This window comes from Lissotriton helveticus, chromosome 6 (genome assembly GCF_964261635.1).
Source record: "Lissotriton helveticus chromosome 6, aLisHel1.1, whole genome shotgun sequence".
Lineage (NCBI taxonomy): Eukaryota > Metazoa > Chordata > Amphibia > Caudata > Salamandridae > Lissotriton > Lissotriton helveticus.
Genome location: NC_136067.1, coordinates 1,413,013,747 through 1,413,029,618, shown reverse-complemented (window position 1 = coordinate 1,413,029,618; position 15,872 = coordinate 1,413,013,747). Strand labels below are relative to the sequence as shown.

Sequence of the window (15,872 nt, the reverse complement as noted above, 5' to 3'; positions counted from 1 at the left end):
TTTTTTGCATGTTTAGGTCTAAGATATTCCATTGTCTCTGAGAGCTTTGACCTCATATAGGTATGGTTTACAAGAGTGTTGTCCGGGCTTCTCGAGAAGCACCAAGTGGGATATGAGAGTTTTTGAGAAGATTTTCATGCACGTAGAATATTTTTAACTCCTAATGATAAAAGAAGATTAATTAGGAGCATGTCTGATTGATTAAGTTTCAGACTAGTTGAGTGGGCTTAGTGGCCTAAGGTAACTATATGGAAGTTTAGGGCGCCATCAGTGTTGAAGGTTGCATTTACGGTGTTATGTATCTCGTTCCAGAAATGTAGGCGCTTGTTGATGTTAAATAGCATACGCGCAAGAGTCCCAGGAGAATTCTGGCCGTTCTAGCAGGTATCAGATTCAAGAAGCCCTACTTTGGCGAGTTGTTCGGGAGTCCAATAAGCTTTATGTAATATCCAGTATTTACATTGTGAGAGAGTAGGGGAAATTTTGTTTTGAAGAGAGTAAGTCCAGACCTTCTTCCCCAACAATTCAACTAAGGTGGAAGTAGGTGAGGTTATGGCTGACTCTGTCCATTTAGCTTGAATCCCTGAAGTGATGTTTTTGCTGGCGTTGGTGAAGTTGAATGATTTATAGATTGAGGATGTCGGTGTGCCAAGGTCTTTATGGAACAAGATATTATTTGATGACCAAGCAGCCCAAGATGGAGAGGTACCGTCTATTTTGATGTGTGTGTTTTTCCATAGTGACACATTTTCTTAATTATGAATTTTATGAGGAAGCAACCTAACTAAAGATTTGAGGGCTAAGATAGAGTCTTTGATAATGTTGTGAGGGTGTTTTTATGAGTATCGTTTTCATAGTTAGCAGTGACATTAGGATGTTTGGTTTAGTCAAAGCATCCTCAATCTGGTCCCAAAGCAGGGACTATAGGCTTATAGGGTGTGCCCACCAGGTGTCTTGTTTGATTAGAAAAGCAAGCTGATATTTAAAAAAAAGTTGGGGATATTGAGGCCTCCAACGCATTTATTGAGTTTCAGTTTTTTAAGTGCTATTCTCCCTTTGTTCCTATTTTTAAAGAAGGTGTTTGATAATAGTATGGGAATCATGGGTGTCATGAAATGTATTTGTGTGGCAGTCCCCATTTTAATGTATTTTTTTGGACGTAGTCTTTATTTGATTTCTTTTCGTCTTCCAAGTTATTTTTAGGTCTCGGACTCGAAGGCTGCGCTTGCGTAGTCTCGCTCCGAGAATTTATGTCTACAGTATGGGGGCTTGAACCCACCCCTCTTCTCCATTGGCTGGCTTCCTAAACGGAGGCCAGCCATTGGAGGAGAGGGGAGTCACTCCGTTGAAGATGGGATTAGGGGGCGTGCTTTTTACTTTCTTTCAGTTTTCTTTCTCTCCTCTTCCCATTGGCTGGAATTTTACATTCCAGCCAATGGAAAGAGGAGAGAACGAAAACCACGGCCCGAATCCGAAAATGTCGGGGCTTTTCGGAAACCATTTCTGCTGGCCCGCCGGCGGAAGGAGTAGAGAAGCTGCCGAGTCCTCCGGTGAGTGCTCACTTTTCTTGCCTCTTCTTGCCTCTGTTGCCTCGTTGTGCTTGTTTTTCTGGGTTGTGCGCCTGCCCCCTCGTTGTGTTTGCTTTCCGGCCTCCTCGTTATGTGTCTGCCCCCTCGGCCTCGTTGTGATTGTTTTTCTGGCTTGTGCGTCTGCCCCCTCGTTGTGTTTGCTTTCCGGCCCCCTCGTTGTGTTTGCTGTCCGGCCCACTCGTTATGCGTCTGCCCCCTCGTTGTGCTTGATTTCCGACCCAAGTGCCGCTGAACTCCTCCCCCCTGCCCGGGCACTTCCCTTCCCCAGCCGGCCGAGTTCCCCCTCCTTCCCAACGTCCGGGTCAGAGCGCTGGCGCCCCCTCCACCCGTGTGCACCCCCCGCCCGTGATCTGCCCTCTCCTCGGCCACCTTCCGCCCTGATCTTCGATTTCTGCCTCCCCCCCCCACATCCACCGACCGCCGTTCCCTCTTTCGAGCCCTCGGTTCGCGCCCCGCTATCACCTGCCGCCCCGAGCCTCCACCCGAGCTCTGCTCACCCCGAGGGGTGCTGTCCCCCGAACTCTGCCGCCCCCAGATCCGAGCTCTGCAAGAACCCCACCCCCACCGATGCTGCCGCGTGTGATGCGGGGTCTGCTGCTGACCGGGGGGTGGGGAGCTCAGTTCATCCAAACTCTGCAACTCTTGCAGGGCTCTGGCCCATGAGCGCTTTGTACACTGCTATAAAAAAAAAGGGTTAAAGGCTTCTCGCTGTGCTTGCTCTCCTGCCCCCTGGCTGTGCTTGCTCTCCTGCCCCCTGGCTGTGCTTGCTCTCCTGCCCCCTGGCTGTGCATGCTCTCCTGCCCCTGGCTGTGCTTGCTCTCCTGCCCCCTGGCTGTGCTTGCTCTCCTGCCCCCTGGCTGTGCTTGCTCTCCTGCCCCCTGGCTGTGCTTGCTCTCCTGCCCCCTGGGCTCTCCTGTCACCTGCCACCCCGAGCCTCCACCCGAGCTCTGCTCACCCAAGGGGTGCTGTCCCCAGAACTCTGCCGCCCCCAGATCCGAGCTCTGCAAGAACCCCACCCCCACCGATGCTGCCGCGTGTGATGCGGGGTCTGCTGCTGACCGGGGGGTGGGGAGCTCAGTTCATCCAAAGCTTGCAACTCTCGCAGGGCTCTGGCCCGTGGGCGCTTTGTACACTGCTATAAAAAAAGGGTTACAGGCTTCTCGCTGTGTTTGCTCTCCTGCCCCCTGGCTGTGCTTGCTCTCCTGCCCCCTGGCTGTGCTTGCTCTCCTGCCCCTGGCTGTGCTTGCTCTCCTGTTCCCTGGCTGTGTTTGCTCTCCTGCCCCCTGGCTGTGCTTGCTCTCCTGCCCCCTGGCTGTGCTTGCTCTCCTGCCCCCTGTTCTCTCGTTGTGAGCGTTTTTTCTTGCCTCTGTTCCCTATGTGTGGCTCTGTGTGTGTGTGTGTGTGTGTGTGGCTCTGTGTATGTGTGTGTGTGGCTCTGTGTATGTGTGTGTGTGGCTCTGTGTGTGGCTCTGTGTGTGTGTGTGTGGCTCTGTATGTGTGTGTGTGGCTCTGTGTGTGTGGCTCTGTGTGTGTGTCGGGGGGGGTGGCTCTGTGTGTGTGTGGGGGTGGCTCTGTGTGTGTGTGTGTGTGGGTGGCTCTGTGTGTGTGTGTGTGTGTGGCTCTGTGTGTGTGGGTAGCTCTGTGTGGGTGCAAACGCAATAGGTCTCGCATTTGCGAGCGATTAAGCTATTGGCATTGTAAATGACAATGCCATTTATTTATGTTTTTAAAACAAAAACATAAATTAAAATAATGTCATGAGCAATGCCAATAGCTCTAACTTTAACAATCCCGAGACCATTGCATTGTAAATGCTTGTTAAAGTATAGGCCTAGATATTTGATCTGAGTGGATTGTCAATGCAGTTTGGTATTATTCACAATGGATCGGAAAGTGAGGTTATTCAAAGGGAAAACTTAGGTCTTCTCAAGATTTCGGGAATAACCTGAGACCTGAGCATAGGAGTTGATTTCAGATAAGATTGCCAGGATGGCATGATCAGCCCCTTGAGAAAATAGTATGTTGCTAGGGAGTGTTCCCGAAGGAGAAGCCTTTGATAAGATTGTTTGTTCTAATGGAAACCAGGAGAGGTTTGATGGCTAAAAGTTAGAGAAGAGGGAAAGCGGGCAACCTTGTCGAGTTCCTTGAGCCAAGTTCATATTATTGTTTAGGATTCCATTAACTCTAAGACGGGCTCAGGGTTGGCATTAAGGGCAAATGTTTGATGAATGAAAGTATCTCCAAGCTTAAACTTGTTAATAACAGCTCGCAGGAAAGGCCAGGAGACCTTATCAAAGGCCTTCTCTGCATCTAGAGCCATGGTCATTGTTGGTGATGTTATAAGTTTAGCTTTTTCAATGATGTGGCAGAAAAGTCTTTCAATGATGTGGCAGAAAAGTCTAACATTGTTCGATCCATGTCTCCCTTTAATGAAGCCTGTTTGTGATCTGTGAATAAGAGATGGGAGAATCTGTTCTAGTCTGGTTGCCAAGATTTTTGCGAACGTTCTACAGTCGGATTCAGGAGAGAAATAGGCCTAAAGTTATGACCTCAATGGGGTCTTTCCAATCTTTACGAATCACGGTGATGTTGACTTCAGAGGTTGTGACTGTGATTTTACCTGATCTCCAAAAGTGAGTATAAAGTGTCTATAGATGTGGGAATACGTTCATTTTGGAAAGTTTTGCAGAAGCTGGCAGAGAACCCATCAGGCCCTGGAGCCTTGCCCAGCTTCCAGGACTGCATTGCTAATGCAATCTCCGAACGAGTGAAGGATTGGTTCAGAGAGTTTGATTCTGAGAGAGCCAGGATCTGGAGTTTTTCCATGTATTTCACACTCATCTGTTGATATAGTTTTGTTGGGTTTGTAAAGGGCTTTATAGAACTCTAAAGACGTTGGCTATTTCTTTCGGCTAAGTTACTGTTTTTCCGGAATTGTTTTTAATAGAATGGATAAAGTTTTGGTCTGATCCAGGTGTGCGCCTGGTTACATAAAATCTTGTATTCATATTTTAACTATTTAATTTGTTGGAGAAGTTCCTGTTTTTTATTAGCAGAAAATGTATTTTCTAGTTATTTGATTGATTGTTCTAATTCCATGATTCGTTTAATAGTGAATTATTTATGTTGGACATAATGTTAATGAGTTCTCCCTTGATAGTAGCCTTCTTAGCATCCCAGATGGTGTCTTTTGCAATGCCATTGGAGTCATTCTCAAGGAAGAAGGTGGTTATGGACTTTTTATTTTGTCGATGAGTAGTTTGTCTGTGAGAACCTCTTTGTTGAATTTCCATTGATTCTTTCGGGGGGGGGGGTTGTGATCTATGTGTAAGTCCACGGAGATGCACCCATCATCTGAGATTAATATTGGTTCTATTGTAGATGAAGTAGCTGCCAATGAGAATATTGTTTATCAGGATATAGTCTATCCTAGATAATGTGTTGTGTGGGTGTGAGTAAAATGCAAAGTTGCCTCCATTAGGGTTTTTGATGTGCCACATATCATTCAGTCAGTGTATAGGTTTCTCATTTGCTTATGTGATTTGTGCGGTCTGGATTTTCACGCGGAATTCTTGTCTAAAACAGCATCCCAAGGTAGGGTGAAATCTCCTGCAAGGAGAATGTTGGAATTTTTGGTAATTCACAGAACCGTTTGTTTAAATTCTTGGTTGTCAGCTTTTGAGGCGTATATGTTGATAATATAGAGTGAGGAGTGATTGCTCTTAACTTGGGTAATTCTGCCATCCTGCCGTCCTTGTCATGGGTGCTAGCTACAACTTTTATATTGGCTTTTTTGGATATTAAAGTAATGACCCAATTTTTCTTTTTGTTTGTGGGGGAAGCTGAGATATTTTGGATACCCTGATAACGTATGGAGTTGGAATCTTTGTGACCCAATTTAGTTTCCTGCAGAAGTATTATATCACCCTTGAGTTCCGTACAGTAGTCTAGGACCTTCCTGCGTTTTATAGGGTGATTGATACCTCCAGTATTAAGAGAGAGGACTTTAAGTGTATTTTTAGCGATGGTGTCAAGAGAGGGTTAAGGGGATCACAAATAAAGCATGGTGAATGTAAGTAAATATATGTGTGCCTATATGAGTTGTTAAGAAAGCATATTGATGCAATCATCATTTTGAGTGATGCAGAGCTGGGGTAATGCTAAGGCAGCACGTGATTCGGTGATCATTGTGGCGATCTATGGGGACTGTGATTATAACTTCTGAAGGAGGGAGAAGAAATTTATAGGAGAGGGAAAACGATAGAGAAAAGGAGAGCAAAAAGTGAGATATAGGAGCAGATAGGAAGACAAGAAAATCCCTGGACCCACCCATAACCCACCCACTGAATACCTTCCGGGAGACGAGAGGAGATAAAGGACCCAGGGACTTTGGCTGCTAATGGGGAGTGGAAAAGGAGCATGGAAACCGCATTCCCTGCGAGGAGAGAACAGCTACTGGGAGAGCTATGACTAATTCGAGTGATATTAACATTCAGCTCTGCGTTAAGCATATTTGAAGTGCAACTATAGGCAACCATAAACATTGAAACATGTTATTGTCAGGATAACAGTGTCTTAAAACAAATCGGATTGCATGGATTAGCAAATATCACCACGATGATATAGGTTGGAAATTGATTCTTAGAAACCCTTTATAGGTCGCCAGCCCATCAAATGAGTAGGCAACATGCCTAATGTAGTTCTGAAATCCAAAGAACAAGCCATGCATATAACATTGTAACAACTACATCTAATGGCATGCAAAAACAGTTCACTCCTATTATCGACAAAAACAAATTGCCGGCTAGCACTTGATCAGCCATCAAGTGTTGCGAGTCCTTCAAAGTCAAAGTAGATTACATTTGATCCATTCTTATTGTGTTGTCAGTTAAGCTAATTATGCTTTCTGTATACTTGTGCAGAAGAACCACATGTAGATATCCTGATTAACAATGCTGCCATAATGAGATGCCCTTATTGGAAGACTGACGATGGATTTGAGATGCAGTTTGGAGTGAATCACTTGGGTAAGAATTTTATTTTTGTGCAAACCTTTGCTATCACATTGAAGCTAAGACTATTCACCACGGTAATAATGGCATATTAGCTATTAAATATTGGGTTAGAGACACTAAACGTAAACCGTTTTGCAAAGATGTTAACAGCTTAATTTGTGTAATGCCTGGCTTCTGAAAAATTGGCTGCCTCCCTGAGATAAGTATTACTGTTATCTATGGTTCAAAGTCACCCTTTAACCGCTGACTGTGTGCATTTCTGTTGTATTTAGGCAATTTACTTATCATATGATCTTTCTAGTTCTTTATAAGGGGTTGCAGTGTGCTCCCATGTTGATGTAATGTGAACAATGCGGACACCCGGCTGACTTACAGTCTATAAAAATGTAAAATAAATAAACTATGAGTTTTTCTAATATTGTTTTCTCCAATTTTGGTTATCGCTAGTTTGGTGCTAGTTTACATTTCATCGTACCCAATAGCTAGAGTTATCAGTGATTTAAGAGCCTGGCATAATCCTACCAAATCCTAGAGACAGAAGTAAGTGGATAGCTTTAAGAGTACCATACACTCACCTATTATATATTTTCAGGATTCAGTTCCTGGAAATCGGAGTAATTATCTTCCTTATGTGGTTCGTGAAATTCTCTAGGCAGCACATGTACTCCTAGTATTTTTAGAAGTGTGACATTGCCAGGCCATGGAAAAAGTTAAGTAAATATCGAAATCAAATCTACCATTTTTTTTAAAATAAATACACCAAGGATATATCAAGGGAAAAAATCTCTTCAGCAAAATGTCAACGCATGTCCTGTTATCAGTTCTTATAGAGTCCAGCTGAGAAATAATTGTAGTAAACTTACTCAGTGTGAGTAAAAAGCAAATTTCTACCACACCGATTTGGGATGTTATCATCAAAAGACTGATCGTTCCCATAGAAGACCGATTACCCTTAGTTCAGCTGCAGATTCTGCTGGTACTATTAAAATTATAATTTAATCTTTTATGCATATGCCCCGAATTCAAAGATCAAGAATTTTAAAACTACTTTATAACTTATCAGAGCTTGTCGTCGAGCCATTATTGCTTGCCTGGATGACTCTTACATTCAGTTGAACTGCAGGTTTACTGAATACTGTATTACAGCGGAAAAGAAAATAGCCACGAGACACTCCACCGGAAATAACTTTGATCTCACTAGTCTAGACTTAGGGCCTGATTACTTTCTTGACGGATGGGATACTCCGCCACAAACGTTACAAAATCCTTTGCACCTTATTTCAAGCTCCATAGAACATATTGGAATTGGAATTTGAAGGACGCGATATCCATCTTGTTTGTAACACCGTATCCACCAAGACTGTAATCCAGCCCTTAGCATCTATACTTTTTTGCACAGACATAAGCTTAGAAAGAAGAGCGTGGGCTTTCTGAAAGTCCTAGTTACCTTGAGATACATTAGTCAATGTCGAATAGAAAAACCTTATCTTTTCTGGAGCAGTCATGAACTCAGATATAACTAAAGCAGTTTTTAAAAGTACTATCTTGATATTAGTCTACTCCATTTAGTTTAACTGAACCTTTTTAAAATATTGTGATTTTTTATTATTGTATTGTAAAGATGTTTATTAATCTAACTATAGCCACTTTTTCTACTTCTGAAATAAATTCATAGTTTAAAGGTCCCAACTTCCAGGTGTCCATTCTGCTGAAAATCCTGGCTCTACAAAGGATTCAGCATATGGGTTCTGTGCAAGTCATAAACGTGGCACATCGAGACTACTGCAAAGTATTCTACACTGGTCTCTCAAAAAAGATCAAATTGACAGTCTACATTAACTACAGCACTGATTGCTACATTAACCACAGCCATAAAAAGCTATAATACTGAAAACCTGTCTCCATACCACTCCACAAGCCACCACTTGAATTCAATATTACCTCCACAGCCCTCTACAGCAAGTGTTATACCTTCTCGCACAAGAGCTAGGGACCATGTAGCAAGCGCTCATAAATGTCCTTTTGCGCAACATTTAATCAGTATCACAGTAGATGTTTAACTGCCACAAAAAAAAAAAACTTACCAGGTCCTTTATAGACGTGTGTCTGAGGATCTGAAATGAGCTTGATCCATCCTTAAGAGCAATTTGAAACTAATCTCCTCTCGACATTTTTGAAAAACAAACAGGTCAAACAAGCACATAATGATTGATTGGTAATATAAGCGTTGAGTGATGATGTCCTAATGAGGACCATCCTTTTAATCTGGTTGGAATCCACTAAGCCAGTCCAATCTGCAGGGTGAGCAGATGAAGTAAAGGAACTGGAAACAAGGATAAACAACGAGTCAACAAGCGAGCAACAGGCTAAGAAGCATAATTTCAATGGAAGTTGAAACTGTTCTAATCTCATTTTATAATCCCCAAAGGAGGAAGTGAACCTGTGGAGAAACAAAAATGAATAGCGGTCATCTCACTTTGGGGGGTTTTATTTGAAAAGGGTTAAAGGGAAGCCTTTTACCAAAAACCCAAACCTGTTGTGGAAACAACATATTTTCCAATACGCTACAGGCATTCTATATCCAGGCATACCATGCTGCTGATATGCGGGTGGTTAGAACTAGATTCGTCCCATAATGCCAAGCAGCAATTGCGCGGCCGCTGAGGAAGATACCACGCTGCCAAAAATCATAGCAGAGGAAACTGCCCCCCAGAAGAAGGACGGATGTCATTGGCTGCCAGGTAAGTAGGTGATGACACCTGGGTGCATTCTTTACTTGAGAGCCTACATCCATTAAACCCTAGCTGCACTCCAAAGAGATAACCACAATGTTCCTTGCTAAACCCACAATCACATTATCTCCAAATTATGGAGAAACTTTTTTCCTTTTACCAAGAATGTTTGCATAAGATATATTCAACCAGTGGCCAGCATCCACCTCAAGGCAACTGACGGCTCACAGAGATTTCTCTATTTTCCAATGCTTCTTTGTCATGCTGGTTATCAGGATGTTGCCATTCCAGTTTATATGACTCCTTCACACCAATCACAGTACCAATATCTCCCGGTTTCCTTCTTTCCTGTCACCACACTATGCCTCCATTTCAAAAGAGTATTTTAAAAAAATCGAAAAATAGCAATGGCATTGAAACAACTCTGAGGAAATCCCAACCTTGATCCAGTCACACTTAGCGACCTGAGTTCCGACACATACAGAAATTCTGGAGGATCGTCTGAGGATCAGGAAGAAGGCAAGAATAGCAAGTGATGTATCTAGGCCTACCCTCCATCAAACCATTTGCTCACCAAAATCCCTCAAATATCAAGCATCTAGGCCATATTAAATTTGGATTAACTATTTGACCTTTCTGAAAACTTTCAGTAGGTTGGATTTGTTCCTTTTAAGTCTGACTCGTTACCTCTTTTTTTGTTGCTCCCTCAGGCCTCTTTTCCAGCCTCTTTCTCCTTCAGTATCAACCTCTTACCCCTGTTCAGCATCATAACCCACATTTTCAAAGTGAAATGGATTGCCAATGACAGGAAAGTGACAGAAACAGAGTAAATAAAAGAAAACATAGTAGGTGACTAGCAACACCAGAAACTGAAGTTGGAATGTGCTCTTTAACACCCTTTGTATCTAATGAGAACCTCGTATGCACACTGGCCTTGATTTAACCCAGTCTTAGTACTGAAAATCAGGAGTAAACAGGGAGTACAGTATGTCAAGGATAAGTCACAGCAAAGTATTTATGCATCAAAACAATTGTGTAGTAATTGTATCGTGACAGCAGAGTCCTAGCATTGATATATTTTCCAAGTGGAAATATTGCTGCGGAAATTACTTTCTCGAATATCACTGATCATGGGGTTTGTTGGAAATGACCATTCTTTGTGTGGTACCACCTCAGATTGTTGCATTGACTATTTTTGATGGCTGTAGAAATCTGTGCACTTTAACCCTACTTACAAGTTGTAAAGTGCCCATCTCCTCCTTTCACCATGATGAAATTGGAATACTCTGGTTTTAACTTACCTATAAGTAATCCTAGTATATGGAATCACAGGGCACCCAGGACCTGTAAGCTAAATATCACAAGTAGGCTGCAGCGCTCATTGTGCCACTCATTATTGTGACAATGTAAACATGACTGCAGTCCTGCCACCAATGGACTGATTGTGCAGGTTTAAACTGCAAATTTGATCTGTCAAAGCAATCTCTTTTGACAGGCCTCCCTTAACCCTTCTTTTAAATAGTAATACGTTACCTCTCTGTGGCCTTATAAGCCCCAAAGGCAGTGTAATTAGTATTTGAAAGAAACAGATGTAAAGGTTTAATGTTAGACACGTCCCTACAGTGAAAAAGCCCTAAAAGCTATTTTCATTGTAGCTGGGTTAGCTGTTCCACTGAAAAGCACTGGGATACAATATTACATTTAATATTTTCTATCCCTGCATACAAAGCAGCTAGAGTTCATGCTAGGACTTTTATTTTACAAGCCCAATTCGTTTGTAAGGGTGGATTTGTAATACATATTTTGAAACAGGTACTTTTAAAAAGTCACCAGTTGCCTGACTAAAGCCTCCAAAGCCCAATTGCATGAACTTTTAGTTGTCACCCAGGAGCTCCTTAGCTACCCTGATGAGGCCTGAACTTGCTCTCAGAGCTGAGACAAATGCCTTGGGGGTGTAGAGGTGTTCTCTTTCCCTAACTGGCTGACTATCTGGGATGCTCCCAGGAACTTAATGAACTTCAAACAGGCCTACCCTGCCACAGGCAGATGTAGCTAAGACCTGGGTATGCCTCACTTCTTTTATCAGTAAAGCCAGTCAGGCACCTGGCCCTGGGGAGAGGAGCTGCCTCCAGAACCCACATTTGAGTGACCACAGAGGGGACTGCTCATTTTCCTGGCTACATTTCTATGGTGGTCACAGGAGCCCTGCACATGTCATGTTGATTTTAGGCAGAGAGGGGCACTCTGAGATTGTTTGAAACAAAACACACATAAAAGCTGTAAAGGAGGGAATGGTCACTCCTGGGAACATTTACCCCATTGGTTAGAAGGTGGGCAGGAGTTTCCCCCACGCACAGGTAGGCACTGGACATAAATGTGACACCCACAGTAGCCTCCTCAGATCAGTTTTGGAGCTGTATAAGAACAGAAGAGGACTGAAGCCAACTTGATCCCCCTGTTTTGTCCAGGAGAAAGAAGTGGACTTACCGGGCCATAATGCTGACTGCCTGTTTGGGCTACAAGGACACAACAAGTTTGGAGAGGCCTTTTTCTGCATTCCAAGCAGACCAGTTCCAACTGGAACTGCTGTGGACCCTGATGTTGACCTCTACTGGAGTCAATCTTGACCACCAAGTGCTGTCCCTAAGGTCTTGGACCCTTAACTGATGTCAAAGTGTATTCCTCTTAAAGGTTAATGATCCCTGGGGCTTAGAATCTTTTGTCAACATTTTGCTCTAAGGACCACCAGGGGACCAGAAGCAACCTGCCAAGGCAATCTGACAAAGGTACATTGCAGCTGTGCCAAAGATTCAGGTTCATCCTACTATGTTCTTCTCTGCTGCAGCACATCTGATTCATTGAGACTGCGTGGAGAAGGTATCTGGTCTTGTGGAGCCCTCCTCAGCTACAGCCTTAGGCCTTGCCTGCTGGAACAATCTGCGCTCCAAAAAGGTGACTGGGTCTGAAGGTAGAAATCTTCATTGGCGAAGGCGCGAAAGGTATCTGGCCAATGAGGGACCTTCCATGGCAGTGAAATTAAGATTTCTCCGTCTCTGAGCTTTCCTCTCAACAGTTAATGACTTCACAAGAGACCTTGTCCAGCAGCTATCCGATAATGTGGATCCCCCTTTGGTAACAGACTACTGCTTTGCAGCCGCTGCAGATTTTTGGCTTCCATTCCAGAGAATAAATCCGAGGATAAAACTTTTCATCTTGACACATGTGGTCCCTGTATCCGAACTGCTCTTCTTTGCGGTCTGTTGTAAAACTTACCCTTGTCCTACTCAAGTGCAACCAGATGGCCTTGGTTGGAGCTTAATGCTTTTTGGTCTTATTTTGAACATAAAAAATTCATAACTCTGGTTCTACGTATTAGATTTTTGTTGAGATTTTGTTTTAGACTTCACTCTGTTTTTAAATTGGTGAGATTTTTCTTATGCTGAGTTTTTAATTCATTACTGTTTGAGTACTGCATAGATACTTTACATATTGCCTCTGAGCTAAACCTTTCTGCTCTGTGCCATAGCTTCCAAGGGGTTGAGCTCAGGTTCATTTAGTGACTTTAGTGGTTCACTGTGACAAGAATTATGGTTATTATTTGAGTTGGTTTCTCACCCTCTCAACTAATACCGATATTTCTTACTGTGCTTTTATTGGTTATTCTGTGTAGACATATTACTAGGTTCCATTTAGCATTCTGATAATAAACTCTTTTTCTTTACGATTATTTAGGTCATTTTCTGTTAACCAATTTACTTCTTGAGAAGTTGAAAAATTCTGGACACTCCCGTATCATCAATGTCTCCTCGTTGGCTCACATAGCAGGGGAGATCGATTTCGATGATCTAAACTGGGAGAAAAAGAAGTACGATACAAAAGCAGCTTACTGTCAGAGTAAACTTGCAAACGTGTTATTTACGAAGGAGCTGGCTAGACGCTTGGAAGGTGAGTAACTTGGGAGAGCCCAGGACATTCATGCAAAGTTACATATGATTTGTATTCATATTGTGTATCTTTAACGTTTCCCTTTGTAATATTTTGCACAGCAAAACAGCAAGCCACATATTTTCAGTATATTTATGGGAAAATTCATACTTGTAAAAGGTTTATAAATGAAGGAATTAGTTTATTGCCTGGTTGCCTTTAATGTCCTAGGTGCTGTGATTTGCATTGAAAGGCATGTTAACTACTGCAGCAGTAAAACAGCATAGCATCTGACCTTATACACACAAACGTATACACACACACACACCCAGACTTACTCACCAAGGGTGTGTGTCTAAAATGTGTAAACTCCAGACAGATAAAAAATAAATAAAACACAATAGAAGAATGTGAAAGAAAAGACTAACAAAATTACTACGCTCTCATTTTGTCACTCAAAATGTTGTTTGTGAAGCAGGCACCTCTGAAGGGCCGGAATATGTGTAATAAGGCAGATGTCTCGTTCAAGTATTTCGTTTGGGAAGCATAAAAAGGCTAACCTTATGTCAGATTAATTTGAAGATATCCCTAATGGTCGTCTTGACTTGGTGCGTTAACATGCAGTCGTTCCCATTCTGGGCTCACACTTTGTGCTCCATTTATCCACCATAATCTTGTTTTAATTGCACACAGCAGCATTAAACTGACTCAGTGTGAATGAAGTGCGTTGGAGGGTGATGGCTGGGCTTCTGCTTCTGTGTACCTGCTGGGATTCTGCAGTGAATAGTGAAATACGGGCCTCCCCTTTTCTTTGCCTGTTGGTGGCATGCTTGGTTTCCACTGTCTGACCTGCTGAAATGTGCTGCATCTTGGATGCCTCTGAGCAGGGTGGCCCCACTTCTGCCTCTTGGACTCCTGTATGCCCTCCCCACTTTGGTCACCTTGAGTAATTAAACAGATTGAAGTCAAGAGAGAGTAGAGGTAAACAATTATGGACTGATCCATATGTGTGTCCTGATTCACAGCCATTCAACATATGGGATTACCACTGGAGGAGGACGCACAAATTCGATCTCCCTAGTTCCCTTTTGTAGTGTTCTGAAAGTCCCCTATTTCTAGTGCGAAGAATCTACACCTTTTTAGGTCTCGGCTAGTAACGCGCTGAAAGCGCGTTCTCGCCAGAGAACTATTGTCGGTGTCTCAGCAGTCTGAGAACACCGAAGTGAGACAAGACCTGGCCGCGCGCAGCGTTTCCCCATGGGATAACGTTGTGCGCGCGGCCAGGTCTTGTCTCCACAGCATTCCAGGGCTGACCGGATAGCGTCGCGCTTTTTTGTAAAGCAGACAGTAGTGAGCTAAATTAGTAAGCCTACAAACCCAAGGAAACCATACAAATAATTAAATAAGTATTATGACATAAAGTTAGAACTGATCAAAACAAGACTTGCTGTTTGTATATAAATTGATTTTTTTGCTTTATTTAGATTATTTTCTTCATTTTTGTTGAACATTTCTTATATATAAATATACATATATTGCATTAAAAGATCAAAGACAAACATTATATAATTCAAAAAATATGTGAAGACATACTAAACCACAAGTAGAAAAGGAAAAAATTAACAACACAAATGACAATGATGTTAAGTGGGGCTAGTGGAGTAAGCAAAGCGGTGGATGGAAACTCTACGCGCGTTTCGGCATTTGCCTTCGTAAGGAGTCCGTCATTTGCAATAGGACATTAAACATAACACTGAAAAACATATAAAAACCATGTCACAAACTAGTAATCTGATGAAATCATACAATTATTATACATACAGTATAGCACCCTTGGGCCTAGGTCTAGTTTATATTGAAACACACAAACCAAAGGTTACCACGTTCAATGTACTTTTGATATTTACATGTAATACACAGAGGAGCAGCTATATATGCAGGAGAGAATATTACTTTAAAACGCATAGGGTGGTCCCATATATTATACATTGGTGCTCTAAACATACTTTGCTTTAATCAACTTCATTTTTGGATTGCTTGTGTGTATCCCTTCATAACGGCTAATATCTTTGGATCTTGTTAGTGCTACGAAGTAGAAAGAGGCATATCGATAGATATATTAAAAAAATATTAATAAATAGAACTCAAGATTTCTAAAAAAAAAAGGAATTACAAGAAAAAAGGAAGGGGGGGATAGTAGAAAAGGAAGAAACAAGGTTGGTACGCCAAGAGTACTACAACGAAGTTGCTACGTTTAGTTATACTTTTATTGCCCCATGTTGGATAAATAAGGGCATTTGGAGTTTGACATAAAAAGGTGGTTGGAATTACCTATGTAATAGCTACTTACATAAGAATTTGGTGGCACACTGTTTTCGAGCTTTTATTCAGGATAGATAATTCAGCTAGAGGGTAGCGCTCTCATTACCTTGTTGATTAAAGAAGACGCATTGTATAATACACTGTAACAAAGAGGAAGTAGACAATTTAACAAAATAGTCCTTATATCAGTGTGATATTTCACTTCTCGGTTTTAAAGTTAGCACCATATATAGAACATGCAGTTACCTATTTCTCTCATTTTTTAATCAGTGTACTGCACTAGCCTGTTT

General features: G+C 42.4%; 1 protein-coding gene across 2 annotated transcripts in view; it reads left to right on the top strand.

Moving 5' to 3' along the window:
• Positions 1-15,872, top strand: part of RDH13 (retinol dehydrogenase 13) — a 124,774-nt gene that overhangs the window by 85,482 nt on the left and 23,420 nt on the right. For both annotated transcript variants that reach the window (XM_078649206.1, XM_078649205.1), the window contains exons 4-5: positions 6,512-6,616; positions 13,069-13,281. In XM_078649206.1, the coding sequence (XP_078505332.1) occupies positions 6,512-6,616; positions 13,069-13,281 (318 nt within the window). The remainder of the gene's footprint in view (positions 1-6,511; positions 6,617-13,068; positions 13,282-15,872) is intronic.